This window comes from Hydra vulgaris, chromosome 04 (genome assembly GCF_038396675.1).
Source record: "Hydra vulgaris chromosome 04, alternate assembly HydraT2T_AEP".
Lineage (NCBI taxonomy): Eukaryota > Metazoa > Cnidaria > Hydrozoa > Anthoathecata > Hydridae > Hydra > Hydra vulgaris.
Genome location: NC_088923.1, coordinates 12,732,501 through 12,759,476, shown reverse-complemented (window position 1 = coordinate 12,759,476; position 26,976 = coordinate 12,732,501). Strand labels below are relative to the sequence as shown.

General features: G+C 28.3%; 2 protein-coding genes across 5 annotated transcripts; one reads left to right on the top strand and one right to left on the bottom strand.

The window, feature by feature from the left end:
- Window positions 1–1,508: 1,508 nt before the first annotated feature.
- On the bottom strand, window positions 1,509–8,207 carry LOC136079578 (zinc finger BED domain-containing protein 4-like). Of its 4 annotated transcripts, XM_065795479.1 has the most exons (5): window positions 7,837–8,207; window positions 7,187–7,244; window positions 6,972–7,101; window positions 6,274–6,372; window positions 2,031–5,626 (listed from the first exon to the last, which is right to left on the bottom strand). In XM_065795479.1, exon 5 carries the CDS (start codon window positions 3,935–3,937, stop codon window positions 3,392–3,394), a length of 546 nt encoding a protein of 181 aa, XP_065651551.1. In that variant the 5' UTR covers window positions 3,938–5,626; window positions 6,274–6,372; window positions 6,972–7,101; window positions 7,187–7,244; window positions 7,837–8,207; the 3' UTR covers window positions 2,031–3,391. The 4 variants fall into 4 exon arrangements, 3 of the variants coding, with proteins under 3 accessions (XP_065651551.1, XP_065651550.1, XP_065651549.1); XR_010638044.1 differs by lacking the exons at window positions 6,972–7,101; window positions 7,187–7,244; window positions 7,837–8,207 and adding exons at window positions 1,509–1,836; window positions 1,923–1,976 and having other exon boundaries at window positions 5,482–5,626; window positions 6,274–6,951; XM_065795478.1 differs by lacking the exon at window positions 7,837–8,207 and having other exon boundaries at window positions 7,187–7,621.
- A 5,672-nt stretch (window positions 8,208–13,879) lies between these two features.
- LOC136079191 (uncharacterized) lies at window positions 13,880–14,608 on the top strand. The gene has a single exon (XM_065794913.1). The coding sequence runs from the start codon at window positions 13,880–13,882 to the stop codon at window positions 14,606–14,608; it is 729 nt and encodes a 242-aa protein (XP_065650985.1).
- The last annotated feature ends 12,368 nt before the right edge of the window (window positions 14,609–26,976 follow it).

Sequence of the window (26,976 nt, the reverse complement as noted above, 5' to 3'; positions counted from 1 at the left end):
AGTGTATATATTTTTATATAGTAACGATTTCTATCAAATATTTTTTAAATTTAATCTCATTAGAAGAAAAAAGTTTACATTAAGATTAAGTCAAAGATACTTATAAAATTTTTAAACTCATAAACAAATAATTTGGATCACTGTTTTCTCTGGCTTATGCATTATCAAAAATCTTCCTAGAATGACGTCGACCGCTTGTTCATCATGCACCTGTTTGTGCAACATCATCTTCTACCTTTGTATCCTGATCGTCTGATTTCAAAACCTGATTTGTAACCGCAAAAAAACTAGGGTAAAATAGTTAGCATTTTAAGTGTACATTCATAAATCAAAATTGGAATTACTCAGAACAACTTTACATATAGAGGATTTTCAGAAGGAAGTTTCCTTCAGAAAATCATTTATATGTAAATGGTTTTTACCAGCTCTATTCCGCCAATTTTCTTTAGCAAATGTAACTGAATTCAGCTAAAATGCATTTAAAATAAAAAATTTAAAAATAAATATTTAGTTATTAAACCTCTTGGTTATTGCAAAGACGAATAGCTACTGTTTTAATTCATCGAAGTTAAAAAGCTCGGTGATCCGGTTGAAAAATATGAGTTGCTGGTCTCTCGTTATGAAAGTCCTGCTGCAAGAATTTTTTTCGTAAGTTTTATAAACAGTTTAAATTCATTTTTTGAACGCTAGTATGATTGTGTCATACTAGCGTTTACACAATCATACTAGCGTTTAAAAAATGAATTTAAGCTGTTTATAAAACTTGCAAAAAAAACTCTTGCAGCAAGACTTTCATAACGAGAGACCAGCAACTCATATTTTTCAACCGGGTCAATGTGGCCATCAATAATTTCTAAAACATCAGACTCCATTGATTTGTTGGCATTTAGGAAGCGATAAGAGCTTTTTAACTTCGATGAATTAAAATGGCGCACCCTACACTCGTTTATTATTTATTTATCAGTCGTTTTTCTTTCAGTTGATTTAAAGAAATGAATATTGAAAATGCATTAGAGTCTAATTTAATTATTTAGGCAATAAAAATTAATTTTTTTAATAAGTTTTTTATTTCGTTTTAATTATGCCTGTTTAAACCGCGTGACTTAAGCTGTTATATGAGGTCTTCTGACCAATTGCTCTATTACTATATTATAATATAAAAAACGTTTATTAAACGTCGATCAAACGTTTAGAATAACGACTTATATTAGTCAATATTGTAAACGTTCCCAGTAGGCACAGCGACGTGACAAAAACGTGAATTTCACGTTATTTTGGCACGTGGCATTTAGGTGACTTTTTGGTCCCCATGAAATGACCAATTCACGTGATTTATGGACGTGTTTTTCACGTTACTTTTGGCACGTGATATTTAGGTAACTTTTTGGTCCCCATGAACTGTCTAAAAGACGTGCTTTTTACGTTAATTTTGGCACGTAATATTTAAGTAATAATTATGCTTTATAAAAACGAAGTGTTTGGATTCGTGTAAAGAAAAAGAACTCATCGACGGGGAAATATTTAATAAGTATTAAATTACATGGTTTTATTAGTCAGTATATTAGTTCTTGACATAAACATATTGAATTTGTAATAAAAGCTGCACTTTTGTTAAAATATCCTCCTTATATCCAATAAATAATAAGTACAAAGTCATAGATCTGCAACTTACGAAGAACAGGCTTCGATCCACAAAGAGCGCACTTCAAACTTAATCTAACGAATCAGTCGATATATTCACCCATAAAAGCACGCTTCAAACATAATCTAACGAATCAGTCGATATTTTCTCCTATAAGAGTACGCATCAAACTTTATCTAATGAATCAGATTTAGCTGAAAAGAAACGAATAAAATCTTAAATAAATAATATGATTATTTAATAATTATCTTAAATCACAAACTTTTAAAACAAATTTTACTTGGTAAGTTGCCAACCATTTTGGCAACAAGATTTTCTAGTTGTTTTCTTTTATCTAAATCATTAAATAATTTTAAGAAAACAATACTACATACAATGTAGAAAAATAAAAAAAGTCATTTGCCTTCTAATTTTATACTTTTATTGCTAAAAAATAAATAAGGATTTAATAAAAAAAGACATAACAAAAAAGTCGACAGATAAATAAAAAAAAGAAGTACAAAATAAAAAATACAAGTCTAAAAAAATATTGTTTATCTATATATATCTATTAGTGATGTGCGAAACTAAGATTTCAAGTTCAAAACGATTCGAAACAAAACTAAGCCACTTTCGTTCGAATTCGATTCGATTCGTAAGTACGCTGCATTGATATTGAAATTTGGTATTTAAATAGTAATAATTTATAGCGTGTGACAGAACACAGAACAGAAATGAAACATTATACATTTTAAATTTAATAACCAATCATATTGCAGTTTTATAATGTAAACAAAATACTAAGCAACACAGACTAGACTCTAGATTCAAATAAAAGTGAATGAAATCAAATGAGACTAGTATCATACAATACAATTACAATGTGCAATAATTCAAGTTAAAAAAAATCAAGTCAAGTACTTGCAATGCAGTGCATAGAATAAAGACTAGGACTAGTATTATATTTGCAGTTATAGTTTAACAGATAATACAATACAAGTAAAAGTACAATGCTATAATGAATGCAAATGCTATACAGTTATGTAAAGTAGTAGTACATGCATAGGCAATTGTTCCAGAAAGTCCGAGACCTTAATCTACAGTGTACTGTACTGACTGTGGCTGGCAGGGCAGTCTGGCTTCGGTACGCTACTGCTATGTGCTATACTACAAATTTTCGTGAATAAAAGTTAGTTCAGCCACATGCTCAGAGAGTAGATTACATCGCTTTGTAACAATGTTACCAGACGTCGAGTTCAATCTCTCCGAATTTACAGAAGTTGCTGGAATAGCCAATAGTGCCCTCGCCTTCTTGAGAGTTTCGGTAGACGGTGATGATTAACTTTCCACCAATCAAATACATTGGCGTTCCTTCCAATAGGAGGTTCAATCATATACATTCTGACCTCTTCTTGCACAGAAGCTGCATCATCAACTGGCAGCATCCTATTTGCAGTTGCTGTTGTAAGCATGCTGTCGAAGTCATCCCATAAACTACTTGGCTTGGAGGCTGCAGCTGATGTCTGACCAGGACCTGAACCAGGACCAGCACTTCCAAAAGCAGGAGCGGGAGCACCAGCACTAGCAGATGTTCCTACAAAGTATTATATAATATAAATAGATGTAAAACTAAAATAGCAAACAGAAATGAAAACCTATGCATTATTGTTTTATTATTCATCTGTAATTAAATTAAACCACAATGCAGTAAATCTGAAAGTTAAATCTGAACTGCAGGCCATTACCATTACCATCAAGTCTTAATCTGTGTTAATCGCGTAACATAAAACGTAATAGTTTTGGAATTGTACCTTGAATTAAGATCGTGTCATGATCGCTCAAGGCACAATGTCCACCTCCACCAACACCAGTACCGCCACGAGATCGGAATTCCTTAGAGTACTGATGAAGACCGTCAACAACAGTAGCTTGCTGTTGTTCAGAGAAGAAGATGGATTTGTAGCGTGGATCAAGAAATGTACATGCTGCATAAGGTAAAGCTGATATGAATTGAGGAAATCGTCGGTCTAGTTTTAACTTTAATTTTCGAGCAATAAGTATACCACAACCCTTATGTGAAGGATCATTGATGAATCGCTGCAATTGCTGATTTAAGCCATGCAAATCCGGAATTTTCATAGACAACGTTGGGTAGTTCTTGCCACATAATTCTCTACTTGCTTGTTCAAATGGAGCAAGAATTGTGTGATAGCCTTCAGCAAGCTTCCAGTCTGCATTAGTCAAGTTATCAATTTTTTCACTTATTGCTAGCTCTGCAGATATAGCATCTTTTTCTTGGCATAATCTCTTCAGCATAAAGTAATCCAAGTTCCACCTAGTAGCAATATTGATTATCAGTTCTCGTTCTACCTTTCCTAATCACTTCTGCTCTCTGTGCAAATTCTATGTAGCCTGGCAGCTATGGTGATAATGTGACACAATACGACGGCTTTTGGAAAGGACAGTCTGCATTCCATCAATTTCACTCACTGCATCATTGATGGTTAATTGTAAAGTGTGATCAAAACAAGAAAGATCATAAAATGATTGTGAGAGATTCATGGCGCTTTTCATACTGCTACCATTATCACGCAACGCATAAATTGGAACAGTCCGAGGAAGCTCCCAATTATCAATAGTCTGCTTTCGCTGGTATGTTCTCCTGGAAACGGCTTGTTTTCTAATGCAAATGTCTTTAGCTCAAATTCAGGGCTTACATATGACAGACAGAAATAAATAAATGGATCTTGCGCCCTCGACGTCCACAGGTCAGTCGTGAATGAATATGAAGGAATATCTTCAAAATCTCGATATATTTTATTAACGGTTTTCTGTTTTACACTACAATATAACTCAGGTACAACTGATCTTGAAAACGTAGTTCTGCTTGGCACCAGATATTGTGGTTCCATTAATTTCATCAGTTCTTTGAATCCTCTGCCTTCTACAAAGTCGTATGACAACATGTCTAGAGCAAGCATGCGACCAACCGAATTCGTTACAGCGATGGCATTTGGATGACTTGATGACCAATGTGCTTTCTTATTAAAAAGGTCATCACTTTACTTTGCTTCTTATTTTCATTTTTCAGTTCTTGTTCTGCAAGTTTCCTTTTACGATTCTCTTCATTTCTCACTACACACTCTTTATGCGCTTTCGGATGAGCAACATGTAAGTGAGCATAAAGACCTGTTGTTGCTCCAGTTGGACACTGAACAGGTAACTTGCATGTTCCTGTTTTGCAAATGCCTATAGTTCTATTGCCATTCATTTTTTTTCAACTAAAAAATTCCCCGACAATACTTCGACAATTACCATCATTACTATCTGCCATTGTGGAACTGTATAACTTTTTTCTTTCACTTTTAAATGATAAAATTCGATTACCTTTGGGTTTGCTTCGAAACAAAGATACTATAAATTCGAATTCGAATTGTTCAAAACTAAAAAAAAAGTTCGATTCGAAACAAAACTAAAAGTCAGTTTCGAATTCGCAATCGAAGTTTTGAATTTTTTTTTTTTTTTTTTTTATGTTAATTCACCTCCCCAAGGCCGAGAAGGCCACTACATACGAGGAGGCTACTTAATTGTGGTTATAACCCTCTCTCAACTCTATAACTCCGAAACACGAACCTTGACGAACAAGGCCGCTGCGCGGAGAAACAAGTTGAGCGCGGTACTACCAGGGACGTGGTGGGGATCGAACTCGGAACCTCTCGCTTACAAAGCGAGCGCACTACCACGACACCACTTACCGAATTTCGCACATCACTAATATCTATATCTGTCTATAGATAAATATATATCTATATACAAAGTTAATAACTGATGCACGTGATTAGAAAAAGACCTGTACTCACCTTATGTGATAACATCTGATTAAATAATTTGTTTTCTTTGTTTTCCATCTTCTTATATTTGCACTTGTTTCTGCATTAACTTGTTCATACATTAACTCACTAGATGCAAAGGTGACAACCCGCGAAGTTGCTTTAAATGAGTAATCTACAAAGTTTTGAACATTAAATGTAATTTTAGAATGCACACAGAAAAATTATAACCATTTTTAAAAATGTAATAGTTACCACATAACCACACAACATTATAGTCAGGATTTTATATCAAGATTTTCCTACCCATGGTGAGATTTTCACCTTGAGGCTCCTTTTGTTGTGGAAACATTCACCACGGCTAAGGAGCCTCATCTACCCCTAATTATATATAATATATTAAGTATAAAACTAAAAGTATGTATAATAAAGTATTGTCAAATTAGGTCACCAATAAATACCGAGTGCTGAAAAATCAACTCAGAATCAAGTTGCATTCTCCAACAAGATATGAACTAAATTAAATTCTTGCTACAGGGTGCGATCACAAAAGACGAAGAGAGGGAAAAATGAATTTTCTCAAACTTTAAAAGTTAAAAGGTTATTGTGTCTTACTACAGAATGATATTCCTAGGCAATAACATAACAATACCATAGGATCTTCCTACTCAATAATATTTTATACAGAACTTATCATTTGTCATGTAGTTTAATAAATTTAATATTAAATAAGTTATAATAACTTATTTATTATTAAATTAACTACATCAACAAATTTGACAGTCTAAAATATTATATAATAGGGTAGAAAAAAAAGTATACCTTGTATTAGGGTTTGATCTTTTGCATGTTGCAATATGAGAATTATCTGCCATAACGTTACACGATTTTGAACTAAGCTTTGTAATATATTTATTAAACCTAAATTGATAAAACTTAGATATAAAATAATATAATATGTTTAGATAAAATATTATATACGTGACATTTTATTTTTGTCAAAAATGCATTGCGATGTTATAAGATATCTTATAGCCTGATACATTTTTTATTATTATAAAACTACAATGCAAAATAATTATATTATTATAAAAGTATAATAAAAAGTAATTACAATAATGAATATAGAAACTACATATTTCATATAATCATTATATTTAAAAAATTAGGAAAATTATTTGCGGAAAAAATCCTGAAAAATTTCAGAATATTTTCCCCCTAATTTTTCCCTTAATTTTGCATTCAGCCAAGTTGATGACAATAATATATACTTTAACTTGCATGTATGGAAAACTTTTCGGATATTTGGAAAAAGATAAATTTCAGAAAAATATCCGGTATTCTGAGAATATCCCCAAAAAAATAATCCCTGAAGCTAAATTATAAAAAAATAGTAAATAAAATAAGGAATATCTTTCCAAGTTTCTAATCATAGGTTTTTATTGAGAATAAAAAAAGTTCCAAAATACACAATATTTTGGTAATGTAACTTTCATGCTTCAATCAAGTAAAATTGTAACCTGAACGAGGTCACCTAAAATATACATGATTGAAACGTGAAGAAGGAAACTGGGTAAGAGTATGCATCAAACTTGATCTAATGAATAAGTTGATATTTTCTCCAATAATAGCTAGCGACACCAAATTTAGCTAAAAAGAAACAAATAAAAACTTAAATAATAATATGATTATTAAATAATTATCTTAAATCACATATTTTTAACACAAGTCTTACATGGTGAATCGCCAACTGTTTTGGCAACAAGATTTTCTGGTGCTGCTATTTCTTTGATCTAAATCATGAAACAATTTTTAAAAAAGCAATGCTATATTTGAGAGAAACTTGCTTTACATATTGGAAGGTTGTCAACATTGAAAGATAAGTATAATGCAGTTTCAAATACAATAGCATCATAATCATCTTTTTGTGGGGAAAACATTGAACAAATCCGCGTTAATAAAAGTCATATAATATATACAATAATAATTTTATAAATACAATTCAAATATATATATTAATCATATAATATTTAAATAATATAAAAAAATGAAGTAAATAAGTATTAACCTTTTTAAACAAGTAAAGCACAATATCAAGATGTCATATATTACGAAAAGATAAAGTATATAATAATAATATATACATATATCAATAATAAATAACATAACACATTTGTTTATTGATACTATCTTGGATAAATTCTTTAACCTTTTTGATAAAAACCAAATAATAGAAGATAATCTATTTTTGGTTTTTATCTAATCGACTCTTGAGCAATAATGTATTCAGAAGTTCTACAGACATTATTATTGCTCAAGAATCAAGAATAAGTTCTGCTAGAACTTATCTAAAATATTATATCATAAAGTAGAAAAAAAGCATACCTTGTATTTGAGTTTAATCTTATTTGTGTGGCAAATAGGGACGCTTGGTACTAATTTATTTAACTTAATTTGATGTAATTTGGATATTAGATATTACAACTTAAAGTATATTGGACTATTTAGTTCTGTTTTAAATGCATTGCGTTATAAGATATTATATAGACCAATTTTTTTTTAATTATGGTTAAACTACAATGAAAATTAATTATATCATCATAACAGTAAAATAATTATAACTAATATAATGAATACAAAAACTATACTATAAAAAATTAAATAGTATAATAAAAAATATTATTTCATATTTCTAATCACAAGAATTTATTAAGAATAAAAAAAGTTCCGTTAGACGCGATATTTTGGCACCTAACTTTCACGTAACTTTCACGTAAAATAGTAACCTGGACGAAGTCACCTAAAATACACGTGATTGAAACGTAAATAAAACGTTGCGTGCTTACTGGGTTTGATCGACGTTTAATAAACGTATATATTAAAAGATTTTAAGCGTAGATTTTAAATCTATAAATGTTTCCGTTTAATTAAAGTCAATTAAAGGTTTACAATATTGACTAATGTAAGTCAATATTCTAAACGTTAGATCGACGTTTAGTAAACGTATATGTAAAAAGGCTTAAAAAATATACATTTCAAATCAAGCGTCGATTTTAATCAATAATAGGTCGCTAAACGTTTTACCCATTTTTCGATCAATTTTGACTAAATATTGACCAATTTTGAACCAATCTGTGTTTATTGAGTAGTTTTACAATTTTAAGAAATTTTTCTTAAGATTATAGATTTTTAGTATCACCAAGTTGATTGTTAGGTCTTTATCAGAACTTAAAACTTTTGAAATTTTATCGATTGGATCAAGACATTCAATAATACCATTAATGATATTAGCTTCTTCAACGGTGAGCATCCAACCTTCAATTTTAGTTGACGTTTCTGCCATCATGGCCAAACACCCGTTTAGATTGATAATGGATTATAACTGCCTCAGGTCAGAATTCCAAGGACTTGGTACTTTCTGGATAAGTCGAGTTTGTGGTTGCTTATGCTCAACAGTAATTTTCCTCAAAATACTCGTAGCCTTTTAAGAATGACTGAAGTGCCCAACTAATTTGATTAGCTTTAGCAAAATTTCTAACCACTCAGGAACACTAACTAGAGGTTGTGTGACAATGAGACGTATCTGATAATCAGCGCAGCCTAGTTTTCTCCGAAATTTTCTGCATTACGTACATCAGGAAATAGATCAAGTTTAACAAGAAGTTGTTTAAGCTAAAAAAGTTTTGTATTGAAATGAAGAGTGAGAGATTGGAAAGCAAAATAATTACAAGAAGTCTAGATATCAGTAGTAAAGGCACAAACAGCAAGGTCAATCTTCTTATTGTCAATATATTTGTTCAAATGATCACTGATGAATTTATAAAATTTAGGAGTTCTGTCCTGAGAAATTGATTTTGATGAAACAGGGTTATACTTCCCCATCGTTGCTTGCTTCATTATTTCATGAAAATATTTACTATCCACTATCCTAAAAGATAATTTTTTGTGGGCGATCCACTTAGTCAATGGTGTAATTTATGTATATTTACATTTCTCAATATCGTCTTTGGGTCATGGGGTAACAACACGAGTAGTTTTAGACGCTTTAGCAGTTCTAGATTTACCAGATAATGTTAAAAATGGAGGGTACAACTCAGGAGAAGCAACAAGACGAGCTTGTTTGGGTGTACTGATGAAATTGGTTTCTGAAGAATTTTTATTATCATAAACGAGAAGTTTTTTTGCAATCTGTTGGGCATAATTGAGTTTCTCATATTCCGAAAATTTTTTACAGTTTTGCCCTTTTAAATGATTAACAAGATCTGAAGTAACACAAATGACTTTAGCAACAAGTTTATTTTGTACACATTACACTTTGCAAGAGTAGTATCAGTCATTTCAAAGGAATCCCAAATACAAGACTTTCTGGGCATTTTATGAAGAAAGGCAGCTTGCACCTGAAAAAAATATTCAAATGTTTAATCTAAATTAACAATTGTAAATGAAAGGAAATTCCTTTAGAATATCATTAGTATAAACAGATAAAATTAGTTAAAAAAGAAATACCTGTACCGAAAATTTGCACAGGTAATGACTAATACTTAACTAACTTAATACTTAACTTTAACTGTTTCATAGTATAATAAGTTAATTAATAAAGTAATAAATTATTTAAACAATTATGGTAAAAAAAAAAAAAAAAAAAAGAAAATAAAAAAGAATTACAAAAACTTAAATTATATTTTTCGTTCGGAATAGCCCCGGTAACCCTACTAAATTTGATTTACCTGTAAAGTTATCTTGTTGATGATTAATTTAATTTAAAAAGTTCGTTAATTTAATTATCATATTATGTAATATATAATAAGCGAGAAAACATTATTTATTAATTACAAACAAACTAATAAGTAATGTTTTCTTACTTATTATATAAAGTAAAGTAACAATAATAAATTGTGATATTACATTATATTAATATGAAATGTACCAGAAAAGAAAAAAAAAGGGGATAATATTTTTTTCTCGCTTGTAAACTTTGGCATACAAAGGGACACTTAACTCTCAAACAATGCTTAGTTAAAATTTTATTCAAATGAGGTGCATCTTTTATGTCTTAAATGATGTCATAATGTCATCAAATATTTTTTAAAAGACTTAAATGATGTTCCGTCTCGTATATGTCGTCTTTCTAACACTTGTACTTCTATTTTAACACTTGTACTTTTTTTTTTAAACCATGATGAATTTTTCTGCTAAAACGCTTTCACCAGCATGTGTAGATGGCAGCTTCGTAAACGCATCGTGACCTGCAGGTTGTTGGTATAACGTGACTCCGTAATTAACTGGAAGAGTATAAATCACAATACCGATATGTTTGTTTAACATTTTCAAATATTAAAAAATAAGATATACAAAAATAAAATATAATAATATATTTGTAAAATACAAATTATTTTTTTATATTCGTTTAACAAATAATATTTGTACCTTTGACCATTTTTGTTTTGTTTATTGTGAAAGTTTGCGTTACGTAAGTTATGAACAATCCCTTGGCAAATAAAAGTAAACCAATATATATTCGTTCCCGTTTATTTGTTTGACGAATAGATACTTTTTAAACTGTTATTATTTATTATATAGGTTTACGAATATATTCGTACCCAGCGAATAGTTTAAACGATTGGTTTTTACGAATATTCTTTAACGAATAATTTAACCGAATATTGTCGAAGGGATCGTCCATAAATTATGCAACGCAAAATATATTTAAAATACAAAAGTAGGAGATATTAAGCTCTTTAACGCGGCGATTTTCATTAAACTTAATAGGCTATTTTGATTTTTTATTTAAATTATAATTGCGATGGAAAACTTTTGACCGTTTTTGTTTTTTTCATTGTGAAAGTTTGCGTTACCTAATTCAAGTACGATCCCCAACAAATATTTGTACATCGATATTTGACAAACAAATAATTGTCGCACTCTACATAGAAGTGGATACTAACCCAAAGAACACAATTTAATTAGGTATACACTCTAACCCTTGTTAGCTCAACGCTTTAGTTATAGTTGGGCTAACAATAACTACAATAAATAAACAGATCTTTGTAGTTTACTGCATACTCATTGACCCAACTTTGGCATCGTATTGATTTGTTTTCTTTTTTCAAATTAGATAAATTACAAAAAGGAATTAAAGTTATTCATTATAAACATAAGTGATACAATATTTGTTTTAAACTAAACTTAGCACCTTGAATCTCAATATTTTAATAAAAATGTTACTAACGCTGCAAATCTGATTAATAAAAATCCAAAAAATTTTTTGTGAAATTGTTAAATTTTATACAAGTTTAAACCTTTTTGAGTTTTTATGTTTGAACAAATTTTAACATAAAGTGATTATCAAAAATATATAATTACCTTATAAAACAGAGATTCATTATATGTTTTGTATTCAATTATATGTAAAATTTACAGTAATGGCATAAATATTTGAAAAGTACTCAGAGAGTTTGAAACTTTCAAAGATGTGTATGCATGAATTCTTCCAGCACTGACAACTAAACTACAAAAGAAAGGCGTAATTCTTAATTGAGTAACAGATGACACCATGTCTTCCTAACTTGTCTATACTTTACAAAAATCTTTTTGGCTCTTTCTGTTCCATCTGGCAATGAGAGAAGTTTCAGTAGACTAAAGATTATCAAAAATTATCTGCAATTAACAATTACAAACGAATGTCTTTCTGGATTGCCATTAACTTCAATTAAACGTGAAACAGACTTTAAGTTGCCAATAAAATGTTTTCCTTCAACTCAGTAGGCACAGACCTCAGTAAGATATGCAATGCTTATAGAGGTCATAAGTCCGTACGATGTCTTTAATACCTTTACATTTGCTGAGAATAAAATCTTGCAAAAAGTTTTTTTTCATAAACTAACAGGAAAGTAAATTTCTTTCATAATTCTTAATTACAGTAATATGTCTAGTAAAAATACATTTTTAAATAAGCGAATCATTACAGTAACATTAACTTTTTTTTTATTATTAACGATAGTTGTTAACTAAAATAAACTTTGTTATATTAAATTTTAAGTTGTTTAGTGTCTTAGATGCACGTACAAGTTATGAAAAAAGGGCACCCAAAACCATTTATAAAATATTTTTTTAATTACAAGTGCGCTCCCTAAAAAAAGAAGTTTCTGTGGTTAATGTTTCACCACAAATCCCTATCGCCCCCTACTTATTGCCCTTGCCTATCCCCCCTCCCCTCTTGAAGCTAAACAAATGAGTAGAGGTATATTGCAAAGAAGTAATTTTGATTTAGAAAGAGTGTCCTTTTTTTGTTTTTAACATTTAGTGAAAGCTTATTTATTTTAAACCAATTAGAATTTTTCTTTAATTCAATATTTATATTTTAAAATAGTTTTGATATGTATTATGAGAAAAAAAAAGATTTGTGCAATCAGCAAACATGACTGCCATCAAAAAATTTTTGATGGCAGCATGGCAGTATAATTAGTACTTTATTTGCAATACTTACAAAAAAGGTACTAGTTATACAAAAAACCCAGTCAAAACCTAGAAACTTAACGCTAAAAACAATAACTAAAAATAAGCAGTAATAAAACCTGAGAAAAAAGGAAATAAGATATTTCAACATGCTCTTGTGATATAAGATTCAGAGTCGTTTTTGTTTTTCTGTTTATCGATAGAACTTTTTTATTTAGTTCTCATTATTTTTATTTGCTTTCTGAAATTACATGATTTCTTGTTACCTTTTAGGTTCCACAAAAACCTCATTTATTTTTATACATAATAAAATTTTATAGTAAATCAAGTTTTATACAAAATCAATTTATTTTTATAAAAAACCAAGTTCCCAAGATTAGACCATTTATACAAAATAAAGTTCCCAATATAAAAAGTAAATTAAAAAATGTTTATTATTTTATTACTGCAATACCGCAGCGTAATTAATATCAAATTCTTTTTTTTTTTAATTAAAAATTCTTTTCATTATATAAGGCAAAAAATTTACCCGCTTAAGTCCCTATTTCTCATCCTACTTAGCGTTCCTGCCCTCATATCTACCCTAATTCAAAGATAAACCTATTTTACTTGATAGTGGTTTGAAAGCTTGGTTTTTTAATTATGTAGAATTAAGTTACTTCTTTTGGAACTAAGACGTCTGGAGCTTTGAAAACTTTTTTGTTCTAGATATTTTTCTATAGTAAAGATATCTAAATATTTTTGGAGCAATATAATAATCAAAATAGCATTATGAATGAATATATTATACCGCATTTACTTTTGAACAGACGTGTTTTTATTGATCGAAGAAATTTTTTTTTTTTTTTTTTTTTTTTATAATACAAACTTCTTAAACTTAGTCGAAGCATTTTATGTACATATTTTATCGAAAATGAGTTCAAAACAAATCACTGACGTCTCGATAAAATTAGTTAGGGAAATTTTTCAAGAAATGTTCCAAAAACAACAAAATGATATACTATCGTTAATAAGTGCAAATTTAAAACTGACTAATGATCGAATCGATGGATTGCTGAAAGAAATTAGTACATTAAAGGAAACTTGTGAAATGTTAAAAAAAGATAACGTAAACCGAAATGCTGATCAAAATAAAACTAACAAGCAGTTGATAAAGTTTGAAAAAACACAAAAAGACATTGAGGAAAGTCTAACGTTTTATCAAGATTGCAATGACAAAAAAATGAGCGAGTTGGAAAAAAAAAAGTCATCGAATGCAAATATAGGTGAGAATGAAAAAAATAAATTTAGACAGCTGGAAGATCGACAAAGGCGAAATAATCTTCGAATTGAAGGAGTTAAAGAAAATGACAACGAAAGTTGGGATGATACGGAAAAAATAATAATAAACATTTTTGAAAATAATCTCAATGTAAATGGGGTAATCATAGAAAGAGCGCATAGAAATGGCATTATTGAAAAAAAAAATCCAAGAACAATTGTAATTAAGTTACTTAACCATAAAGACAAAGTAAAAATCCTAAATAATGCCAATAAACTGAAAGGATCCGGAATTTATATTAACGAGGATTTTTCGCTGGAAACTTCCACAATAAGAAAGAAACTTCTTGAAGAAAGCAAATTGCACAGGATAAATGGTAAGTATTCCGTTGTTATATACGATAAGCTTATTGTCAGAGAATTTATAAAAAAAAAAAAATAATGATAAATGATTTTCTTACGTTTTTATATTACTTTTTGAATTTTAATATTGCTTTAAGTTATTTCTGATTTAAAATGGCTGATGAAACTGTTTTAACAAACATAAATTTTAATTCATTTGTATCAAAAAAGTCAATACTATTAAACAACTATTCGGATCCTGATATTAATTTTTATAATAATGATGAAATAATTAAAAATATTAACCCTTTATATTATGACCCAAATTCTAAAAAAATTGCTAATGGAATGGAGGATAACTATTTTTCAATGCTTCATATTAATATTAGAAGTATTCAAAAAAATTTTGAGTCATTAAAACAACTTTTATATAAAATTGGCATTAAATTTCAAATAATTTGTCTAAGTGAGACATGGTGTGAAGATAAAAACATTGAAAACAATTCTAATTTTCAATTACCTAATTATAAAGTAATTCATCAAGTTAGAGCATCTAATAAGGAAGGTGGGGGTTTGTGTATATACATAAAAAACTCAATATTATTCAAAGTTAAACCAAATTTAAGTTCAACTACTAACGATTACGAATCGTTATGTATTGAAATTATTAACAAAACCTCAAAAAATATCGTCATTCATGGTTTATACAGACCGCCTTCAGGAAGCATTAAGGTATTTGAAAACCACATTAAAAAAATAATTAAAAATAAATCGTCTATGAATAAAGCTGTATATTTTATTGGTGATATCAATCTCAATATATTAGATTATGAAAATAATATATATATTAAAAACTTTTTTAACACCATTTTTCAAAATAGCTATATTCCACTAATCAATAAACCAACGCGAATAACTAAGGAAAGTTCAACATCCCTAGATCAAATTATAACAAATGAATTTATAAATGAAAATATAAGAACAGGAATATTTACAACTGACGTGTCTGATCACTTTCCGATTTCCGATTATCCTATCGCAAAAATGCATATATAATGCCCAAAATGAACGGGAAAAAATAATTAAAACACGTTTAATAACCGACACTTCTATTAGTCATTTTTATAAGCTTCTATCCTGCGTTAACTGGGACACCCTAAAACTAAATCTAAACGCCAATAAAGCGTATGATATTTTTCTAACAGAGTTTCTTAATCTTTATAACAAGGCATTCCCAGAAGTTACTAAAGTAATTAAAACAAAAACACTTTTAAACCCTTGGATCACGAAGGGCATTCTTAAATCTTCAAAAAAAAAACAACGCTTATATAACAAGTTTCTTAAAAAAAAGAACTCTTAAAAATGAAACTACCTATAAAAACTATAAACGGCTATTTGAGTCAATTTTAAAACGCTCAAAGAAACGTTACTATTCTGAACAATTAATAAAGCACAAAAATGATTCTAAAAAAACTTGGCATATTATTAAGGAGGTAATTGGAAAAAAAAGCTTATACAGAAATTTACTTCCTCTAAATCTTAAATTTAATAACAAACAAATTGTAAATAAATCCTTAGTCGCTGAAACACTTAACCAGTTTTTTGTAAATATAGGTCCTACTTTATCATCTAATATAGCAACTACTCAATCACACTTTAGTTCGTACTTAACCTCAACCAACCTTAATGTTATGTCTAATTATAAACTTACAGAAAAAGAATTACTAGACGCAGTCTCTTTATTAAAACCCAATAAAAGTTTAGGATTTGATGATATAAGTAGTAATGTCATTATCAAATCAATAAAACAAATTACAATTCCATTACTACATATTTTTAATTTATCTCTAAAACAAGGCGTTTTTCCAGATAACCTAAAAATTGCAAAAGTCATTCCAGTGTTAAAATCAGGTGATCCTTCCGATGTTACGAATTATAGACCAATCTCAATTCTTTCTTGTTTTTCTAAAATATTAGAGCGGGTTATGTATAATAGACTATATTCCTTTTTAAATGTTAATAATATTCTTTTTCATAAACAGTTTGGATTTAAATCTGGTCATTCAACTGATCATGCAATCACTCACCTTGTTCATGATATATTTAAAGGGTTTGATGAAGACAAGTATACCCTAGGTGTATTTATCGATTTAAGTAAAGCTTTTGACACTATCAATCATCAAATCCTTCTATCCAAACTGAAAAGTTATGGTATAATAAATACTAATTTGTCCTGGTTTGATAGTTACTTGTCTAATAGAAAGCAGTTTATTTCATATGATAGCGGAAAAACGAAATATAAGTCAATCACCTGTGGTGTTCCTCAAGGATCAATTTTAGGACCACTTTTATTTCTCGTTTATATTAACGACTTATATAAATTTTCTAACATTTTAAACTTAATTTTGTTTGCAGATGATACAAACTTGTTTTATTCTAGTAAAGATATCAGTAAATTATTTCAAACAGTAAACAAAGAACTTGAAAAATTAACCCAATGGTTCAAATCAAACAAACTATCTTTGAACATCAATAAATCCAAATACACTTTGTTCCATCGTCTTCATAAAAAACAAGATATTCCATTAAAACTTCCTGATCTTTTTATTGATAACGCATTATTAAAAAGAGAGCAATCAATAAAATTTTTAGGTGTGGTTCTGGATGAAAATTTAACCTGGAGGGACCACATAGGTCTAATTGAAAATAAAATATCAAAAAATATAGGTGTTTTGTATAAAGCCAAGCAGTTTTTAAATCTATCTTGTTTAAAAAACTTATATTTTTCTTTAATTCATTGCTACTTAAATTATGCAAACGTTGCTTGGTGCAGCACAAACGCAACAAAAGTAAAAAAACTGTTTAGTAAACAAAAACAGGCTATAAGGATAATTACAAACGTAAACCGTTTCTCTCACACTCAAACATTATTTAATAAACTTAATATTCTAAATGTATATAAACTAAACCTTTACCATATTCTTATCTTCATGTTTAAACTTAATAAAAAAATATCACCAATGTTATTTAATTCACTTTTTGAAAAAATAAACCACATATACCCTACCAGATTTTCAAAAAACAATTACATTCAATCCAAAACACATTATTCAGCAACCAAATTCTCAATTGCTAACCGAGGTCCTAAGCTGTGGAATACAATATTAAATAATGAGCTGAAATCTAATTATTCTTTAAACCAGTTTAAAACAAAACTTAAGCAATTACTGATGATACATGAAAATGAATTAAAGTTCTTCTAAAAAGCTTTTTAAACTAGCAAACAAAAACAAAAATTAACCTACTAATTACTCTTTAATATTATATTTAATAATCTAAACAATAGTCTGCTATTGTAAATGTATTTCTTATCTTATAAGTTTTGAATTTACAAACGATTTTTTTAAGTTTTATTATTTGAAATACTAATTACTAAAAATATTGTAAAATTTTATAATTTCAATTTTTATTAAAAAAAGTTATTGTAAATTCTTTTTGTAATATTAATACTTATATATCATCTTATTTTACTAATCAGTTCTTAAATATAAATACTCTTTGAATTACTAAATATTTTAAACGTTATATATTTTATTTTTTGCATTTTGTTAAAACATTTTATTTGATGAATATGCATTTTTTTTTTTGGGGGGGGGGCTTAATTATAAGATGAATATTTTCTTCTTCAAGCCCCAGTCAAGTAAATATTTGTTTTTATAAATTACGAGTGTAAATTATTTTCAATCGGCAAATACAATACTAAAAAAAAAAAAAAAAAAAAAAAAAAAAGCAAATTGTAACAATATTTTGTATATAAATTTTACTATATTGTATATAAAAATTACCAACTTCGTAAAAGCCCCCAAAACATGTTCGGTGATACTTATAACATGTGGTAAAAACTTTTTTTTTTTTTTATATATTAAAAGAGTGCAAAATTATTTTCTATTCTATTCTAGCACATATTTTTTTTGGTGTCTTGACGAAATTTAGATGAGAACTAAGAATGTTAAAAAGCAAAGTATCTAAATTTTGACTCTTAATTTGACAAATCAAAAAAATTGCTACTTTAACCCGGTGGGGAAAAGATAGCAAGATAACACAAGACGTGTTTAAAACGTCTAGAACATGTGTACTAACTACGTAATTTATACGTTTTAAACGTGTCTTTTACCCATAGGTAGCTAATAGCTATAGCTAGTTGCTAGCTCATTTCCCACCGGGAAACCTCATAAACTTACTTAGAATAGAATAAAATAAAATTAAAGACATTACTTTAAACCTAGTTAACAAAATTTAATTAATAAAATTCAGACTTAAAAAAACACAGAAAACTTGCAAAAAACCGTTACATGTCTTCTCCAAGTTTATTATTAAATGCTGCTGTGTGCCTTTCATGTTTTTACAACAATAAATTTTAATAACAAAGAAAAAAAATTTCAAAGTTGTAACTAAATAATATATATGTAATTCAAAAGAAACCATAGAAACAAGACTTTTGTTCTCTAAAAGATTTTTAAAAATTTTTAATTAGTTTTTAAAAATGCAAATTATATTTTTGAAGATATTTAATATAAATTTTTATATCGAATATGCTACTTTAATTTGTTCTTGTGATCCCATATAGTTTATGATATGCACACAAACAACATGGGATAACTGATGTTACTATATGAGTAACATATAATTACAATTACAAAATATATTACAATAACATTAATGTTATGTTATTGTAATTCAACTAAAAATATTTTTAAAGTACAACTTTTAAGATATGTGTTTTATATGTTTGCACCCATTTCCTGTAATACTATTGTACTAATAACTCCTTATTGTACCAATAAAACATGTTATCATTATAAGTTTTATCCCATCTAGTATTATTATAAGCATCATCTGTACGGCTATTATAACGGAAAATAATTTACAACTATAAGCAACCCTTCTCATATACGGCGATAGATCATTGTTCGTACTGTCACAATCAACCCTTTACAATGCATGCATGCTATTCTGAAGTCCACTTTGTGTCTTCTAGTATCAGTGTCAATGCAGAGACTTGTGCCAGTATTGATGAGATGATCTGAAAAAAGTTTCTTTGGTATAACACAAAGGAATACTTTGACAAAAGATACCCTTGTGGACACCCTAAGTAGATCCTTTTGTAAGATATTGGTCTAAAATAAAAGCTGGGGATCCACATGTTTCATACTGTGCTATGAGACACTCATTCGTACATGACTAAACATAGGACCATAAGATCCATACAACCCATATTTCTAAAATATAGATTCATCTAATTAATAGCACAGATTAGATATTCGTGACAATAACTGTTAATCAGTATCAATTACACACTTTGAATATTTGTAATTCTCCGTTACTAATTAAAGACTAAAAGACACAAAGTGAACTTCAGAATAACATGCACGCATTGTAAAGGTTTAATTGTAACAGTACGAGCAATGATCTATTGCAGTATATGTTAAGAGTTGCTTAGAGTTGTAATTTATTTTCAGTTATAATAGCCATACAGATGATGTTTGTAGTAATACTAAATGGGGTAGAACATATAGTGGTAACATGTTTCATTAGTATAACAATGAATTATTAGTAAACAGTATTACCAGTATCCTCTACTAATTGCACACAAAATGGACGCAAAACACATAAAACAAATATCTTAAAAGTAGTACATTAAAATTATTTTTTTAATATTTACAACATTTCATCAGGATTAATTATAGTATTTTACTTTTTAGCGACACTTTGTCTTTCACTGGACGTCCTTTTGTTGATTCATATCACTCTGCTATTCTCCTTTTAACTTATTAGGCTTTTCTAAGGCATCTACTGCTTAGTGAAGCATTCAACACATACAAAATACATTTCTTTCTATGAAAATTGAAATTTAGCACACCAATTTTTTTTAAATAAAAAGTTATAAAAAATGTGTCTTTAAAATGAAAAATCCTATTAAAAAATTTAAAATTCTTGATTTTTGTCTAAATCATAAAATTTTAAGAGATATAAAGAAATATTTTGAAATTTCACAAAATAGTTTATTTCTAAATTCATAGCTGTACTGTAAATGCCAAAAACAGGTATTTCATGTTTTTCAAAAATAATTTAACAAATTTTGACGATGAAGCGCCCTAAGAGCGTATGAAAAATTGATCAAGTCCATTACAATATAAACATTCTTTGCCATTTATGAATGCAAGTTGATTACAAATAACTGAAAAAGTCAATATATAACATATTGTTTTGGCCTTTTTGCTAAATTAAGGCCCACTGCTTACAGCAGTCAATTACAATCTAGCTATTTGCGTCATCGATTCTATGAGATTTATTACGTTTCAAGCTTTTAAATGCTTTTTATTATTAGATTATTAAATTTTTATTTAATTTTTATTTCTTTAAAAAAAAATTATTTTTTTTGAAAAAAAGTGAGAAAAATCTTATATGTCTTAAAAATAACAACTTTAAAATCTCATATCTTTTTAAAAGTAATAAATTATAATCTCTTAAAAGTAATAACTTAAAATCTCGTATTCTTTAAAAGTTATAAATTTAATTTGTACTGTTCTCAACTAGACTTATATTCATCGATAAATTTTAAGTTTCATAGTATTATCTTTCAGTGTTCAAAAATAAGGACCCTTATAAGGGTCTATATTTTGAACACTGAAAGATAATACTATGAAATAAAGTTTATAACCCCCTCAAATTGAGGGGGGTTTAAACTTTATATGGTCATAATTTTTGAAAACTAAAATATTTTACAATGAAATTTAAAATTTATCAGGAATATAAGCCTAGTTAAGAATAGTACAAAAAATATTTTATCAACTTGTTGCTCTTACGTTTGGGCCAGGGGGGACAAAATTTTGGGGCTTTTTTGTTCCCAGGCCCAATCATTGCAACTTTTTGCAAAGTATCGTTATTTGACATAACTATAAACATATAAATGTTTGAAGTTTGCTCCATGCTGAAAGTTAGCTATCTCAAAGACCAAAAAAAGCTGGTTCCGGCTCTGTATATATATATATATATACATATATGTGTATATATATATATATATATATATATATATATATATATATATATATATATATATATATATATATATATATATATATATATATATGTGTATATATATATATATATATATATATATATATATATATATATATGTGTATATATATATATATATATATATATATATATATATATATATATATATATGTGTATATATATATATGTGTGTATATATATATATATATATATATATATATATATATATATATATATATATATATATATATATATATATACATATATATATATATATAAATATATATATATATATATATATATATATATATATATATATATATATATATATATATATATATATATATATATATTTATAAAAGGAAAAAAGTAAAAGGGAAACGAAAACATTTATAAATTAAACAAAAATAAAATCAACAAAAAAGAAGAATAAATAAACGTTTTAAAAGAAAAAAAGAAAAAGAAATATCTGTAAGAAAATAAGTAAAAAAGTAATGAAAATAGAAGTTAAAAAAAAACGTTAATGAATGAAATATATAAAAATAATGGCAAAGAAAGAAAAAAAACTATTTAAACATTGGAACCACGATCGGCAAATCAAGATTTTTATTATTTTTTTATATATTTCTTTAGTTTTCTTTCATATATTTCTTTAGTTTTCTTTAATATATTTCTTCAGTTTTCTTTCATATATTTCTTCAGTTTTCTTTCATATATTTCTTCAGTTTTCTTTCATATATTTCTTTAGTTTTCTTTAATATATTTCTTCAGTTTTCTTTCATATATTTCTTCAGTTTTCTTTCATATATTTCTTTAGTTTTCTTTAATATATTTCTTCAGTTTTCTTTCATATATTTCTTTAGTTTTCTTTAATATATTTCTTAGGATTATTTATTTTATTATTCATTTATTTTTCTTCAGTTTTCTTTTTAGCGTATATAGTTTTACTTATTATTTTTTGTTAGTCATTTTCTTTTTTTCTTTTTTTAATTATTATTTATTTTTAATGATATATAAATTTTTTTACACAGTTATATATTACTTGTTTTTATTTTTATTTAAGCCTTTTATTACATATGTTTTATTCTACCATGTATTATTATTTTTTTTAATCTTAAGATTTTTTTTTTTTTTTTTTTATTGCCGAAGGTAATTTTTTGTTTTGTTTGTAATGTTTGTGGTAACTTTTGTTTTGTTTTGATTTTCTCATTGTTTTTCTGTTTATATTGTATTTATTTATTTGGTCGTAATATTTGCATTATATTTTGATTATTATATTATAACAACTATGATTATAATAATATTTTTACTAAATCTATATAACTTTTTTTAGCAATAGTCGTTTTTATGTCATCGTTAGTTGTTACGTTTTGTCAGTTTATTAATGTTTGCAACTGTAACTTTGTAAGTAAAAACGATAGGTGAATGAAAAGTAATACCGATTTATTTAAATTACTATAATTAAGTTTATTATTATTATTACTACTATTACTATTATTATTGTTATCACTATTATTATTATTATTATTACTAAGTTTAAATTTATCTAAATAAACAATCTTTTTAAGGTATATACTTGAGATTAGTATTTCAATACTATTTGTAAATAGCCGTGAAAATTTATTTTCAGAATATATATGATTGATTGATATATATACAGTATCGGACAAAACGAGTGCAACCAAATAATGATAAATTAGTTTCTTTACATAAAAGTGCTGCATTTTTTTCAATTTCGACAAATAAATATGTAACTGTTTAAAGACAAAGTTCTTCAAGTTTTATTCATCACAAAGTTTATTATTTGTACACGAAAATTAATAAATTAATTAAAAGTATTTAAAAAATTTGGTTTCCTTCTGGACAAAACAAATGCAACTCGACAAAATGTTAACCTAGCTGTATTTTGCTATCAATATTTCGTGGCGAATCTTTTGTTGCCGACCACAGCCTTGCATCTTCGAGGCATAGATTCGATCAGGTGATCAATGAAACTTTGTGGAATCGCTGCCCAGGCCTTTTGAATTTGTTCAAACAGTTGATCCTTATTACGAACACATTCACGATTAATTCTGCGGTTGACGATCTCCCACAGGTTCTCGATAGGGTTGAGATCCGGAGACTGAGGCGGCCAATCCATCACCGATAAGTGGTTGCCTTGAAACCACTGCTTGACTACTTTTGCAGTGTGTTTCGGATCGTTGTTTTGCTGAAACCCATTTTATTGGCATATTCCATTCAGCATGAGGTAACATAACATCTTTCAGGATATTTTTATACATGAAACGGTCCATTATTCCATCGTTTCGATGTATTGGACCTAGACTAGTTAGCAGAAAAACACCCCAAGACTATTACATTGCCTCCACCATGCTTCACGGTCTTATGGCAGTAACGTAAATTGAGGCGTTTACCGGCCGGTCGACGTACACAGCAAATGCCATCGCTCCTAATGATGTTGAACTTCGATTCATCACTGAACAGGACAGTTCGTCATTTCTGCACATTCCAGTCAATTTGAGATATAGCAAACAGGAGTCTTTTCTTCTGGTATTTTAGTGAAATCAGCGGTTTCTTTGCAGGGCGTCGAGAAAACAATCCGGCTTCAACAGCACGTCGTCTGATTGTTTGGTCCGATACAGGCAGTTCTAATTGCTTTTGCATCTCGACTAATGATATCCAGGAATCCTTGTTGACGGATCTGACGATCATAGAATCCTCTCTAGAAGTGGTGGAACGTGGTCTTCCACCTTTGTTATCTGCTGCCAACTTCCCCGTAGAACGATATTTGGAACATAGTCTTGATACGGTCCATTTTTTCACGCGATATTTATCACAAATACTTGTTTGTGACGTTCCACTTACGTAATCGCCAATAATTTTCTTTCTTAGTTCCAATCCAAGACTGTCGGGAGCCATTTTTGCATTTGAAGTCATAAAAATAATAAAAATAAATAATCACGCTTCTCAAGACTTACCGTGTTACATTTACTTTGTGATGATACAATAATGCTCTGTAAAACAAAACGTCTTGGTTGGATGTGGACTGTATTGATGTAATGAAACACTTGTTGTATTTCACTTCTTATAATGATGTTCTTCGATAAAACACTTTGATAAAACTCACTTCAATAAACTGTCTTGATAACACTGACTGATTGACTTCCATATACAGACTGAATTACATATCGATTTAGATGTCTCTTATATAGTAAAATGAACCTGTGCGAACCTGTTCTGGAAGATTCTAGATGCTTCTTTTCGATGCTTCTGGAAGCTTCTGGATGCGTCTGGATGCTTCTGGACGTTTCTGGATATTTCTGGATGCTACTGGATGCTTCCAGATGCTTCTTCTGGAAACTTCTAGAAACTTCTGGATACTTCCTTTAATTATTAAAAAACTTCCGTGACGTTGACACGGACCAGACTTAAGAAAATGAAACAAACCAAAAAAGTTGCACTTGTTTTGTCCGCTGCAAAATGGCACTTGTCAACGAAATTCTGCCTGTGTGCTGTCACCTGTCAGCTGATTGCTCATGTTATGGCATACTATGACTCCAGACTCCTGAACTGTTTGCTGTGGTAGTATAGTTCGTTTCGTTATTAAGACATGTAAAATTAGGAACACTTTTTAGCATTGTTTGATGTTGGTTGCAAATGTTTTGTCCAATATTGTATGTATATATATATATGTATGTATATATATATATACATATATATATATATATATATATATATATATATATATATATATATATATATATATATATATATATATATATATATATATATATGTATATATATATATATATATATAAATATATATATATCTATATGTATCAATATATATATATATATATATATATATATATATATATATATATATATATGTATATATATATATATATATATATATATATATATATATGTATATATATATATATATATATATATATATATATATATATATATATATATATATGTATATATATATCTATATATATCTATATGTATATATATATATATAATAATAATAATATAATAATGATAAGCTGCGGCGAACAATAAAATGTCGCTTGAAAGGGGTAGCAACCCTTTAGCTCTTTGCCAGTAGACAATGAGCTGTAGCAGCAATTCGGTACATTAACTTAAATACTAGTGTTGGCTACAGTGTTTGTCTAAACGATTTTTAAATTCATTGAGATGACGAGAGTCAATTACAGTTTGTGGGAGTGAATTCCATCGGTTTACTACTCTGTTAGGGAAGAAATTGAGTCTAGTTGAAACAGCACGCATATTGTTATTGAGGTCAGAAGCGTTAAAAAACTCTTTGCATTGACGATGAGAGTGTCCTCTAGTTATTCGCACAGATGGATAGCCGATTTGTGGGTTAATCCAATAAATATTTTCTAAATTATTTATAAACTTGAAGTTGTAGATTAAATCACCTCGATTGCGTCTTTCATTTAGTGAGGTAAGATGAAGGTGTGCTAATCTGGCTTCACTGGATAAGGCTTTGAGAGATGGAATTGCTTTGGTGGCACGATTTTGGACTTTTTCAATTTTTTTAACGTTGTGTGCAGAAAGATAATTCCACACAGGAGCAGCATACTCAAGGTGAGGTCTGACCAGCGATGTGTAGAGCCTCTTCCAAACTTGTGCATTTTTATAAATAAATGATTTCTTTAGTTGACCGAGAACAGAGTTAGCTTTTGATGATATTATTTCAACGTGTGTATCCCATTTGAGGTTGTGTGAAATGCAAATCCCAAGATCTTTTTCACTGTACGAGGAGTCAAGAAGCTGCTTCCCTTGCTGAGTCAAGATATAGTATTGGTGGTTAAGATTTTTGCTTTTGTTAAAGTGTAAGATAAGGCACTTTTTGTAATTAAGTCGTAAGCGCCAGGTTAGAGTCCAAGACACAATGTGATTTATATCCATCTGAAGCAGAGCTGGGCTCTCAGGTGTAGAATTTGTGGAAATAACTTTACTGTCATCAGCGTATAACTTCATTGGATTGCTAACTAGGTCTGTTATGTCATTAATGTATAAGATGAATAAAAGTGGTCCTAGAACAGATCCTTGAGGGACACCACTGGTGACTGGTAACGACTCTGAAATGGTGGAACCCATGACAACTCGTTGTGTTCTTTTAGAAAGAAAAGAATTTATCCAATTAAGAAGCATATTAGAGATACCATAACCAGAAAGTTTGTGGAGCATCAGATCATGAGGAGGTGTGTCAAACGCTTTTTCATAATCTAAATATAAAACATCTACACTATAGCCTTTTGCCATTGAGTGTGAGATCTGATCGATAGTTTCCATATATATAAATATTTTCTATATATATAAATATACATATATATATATATATATGTATATATATGT

What these genes read in the sequence shown, in the direction of transcription:
- LOC136079578 (XM_065795479.1), bottom strand. Translation starts at nt 3,937, where the DNA reads ATGCTGAAGAGATTATGCCAAGAAAAAGATGCTATATCTGCAGAGCTA.
- LOC136079191 (XM_065794913.1), top strand. Translation starts at nt 13,880, where the DNA reads ATGTTCCAAAAACAACAAAATGATATACTATCGTTAATAAGTGCAAAT.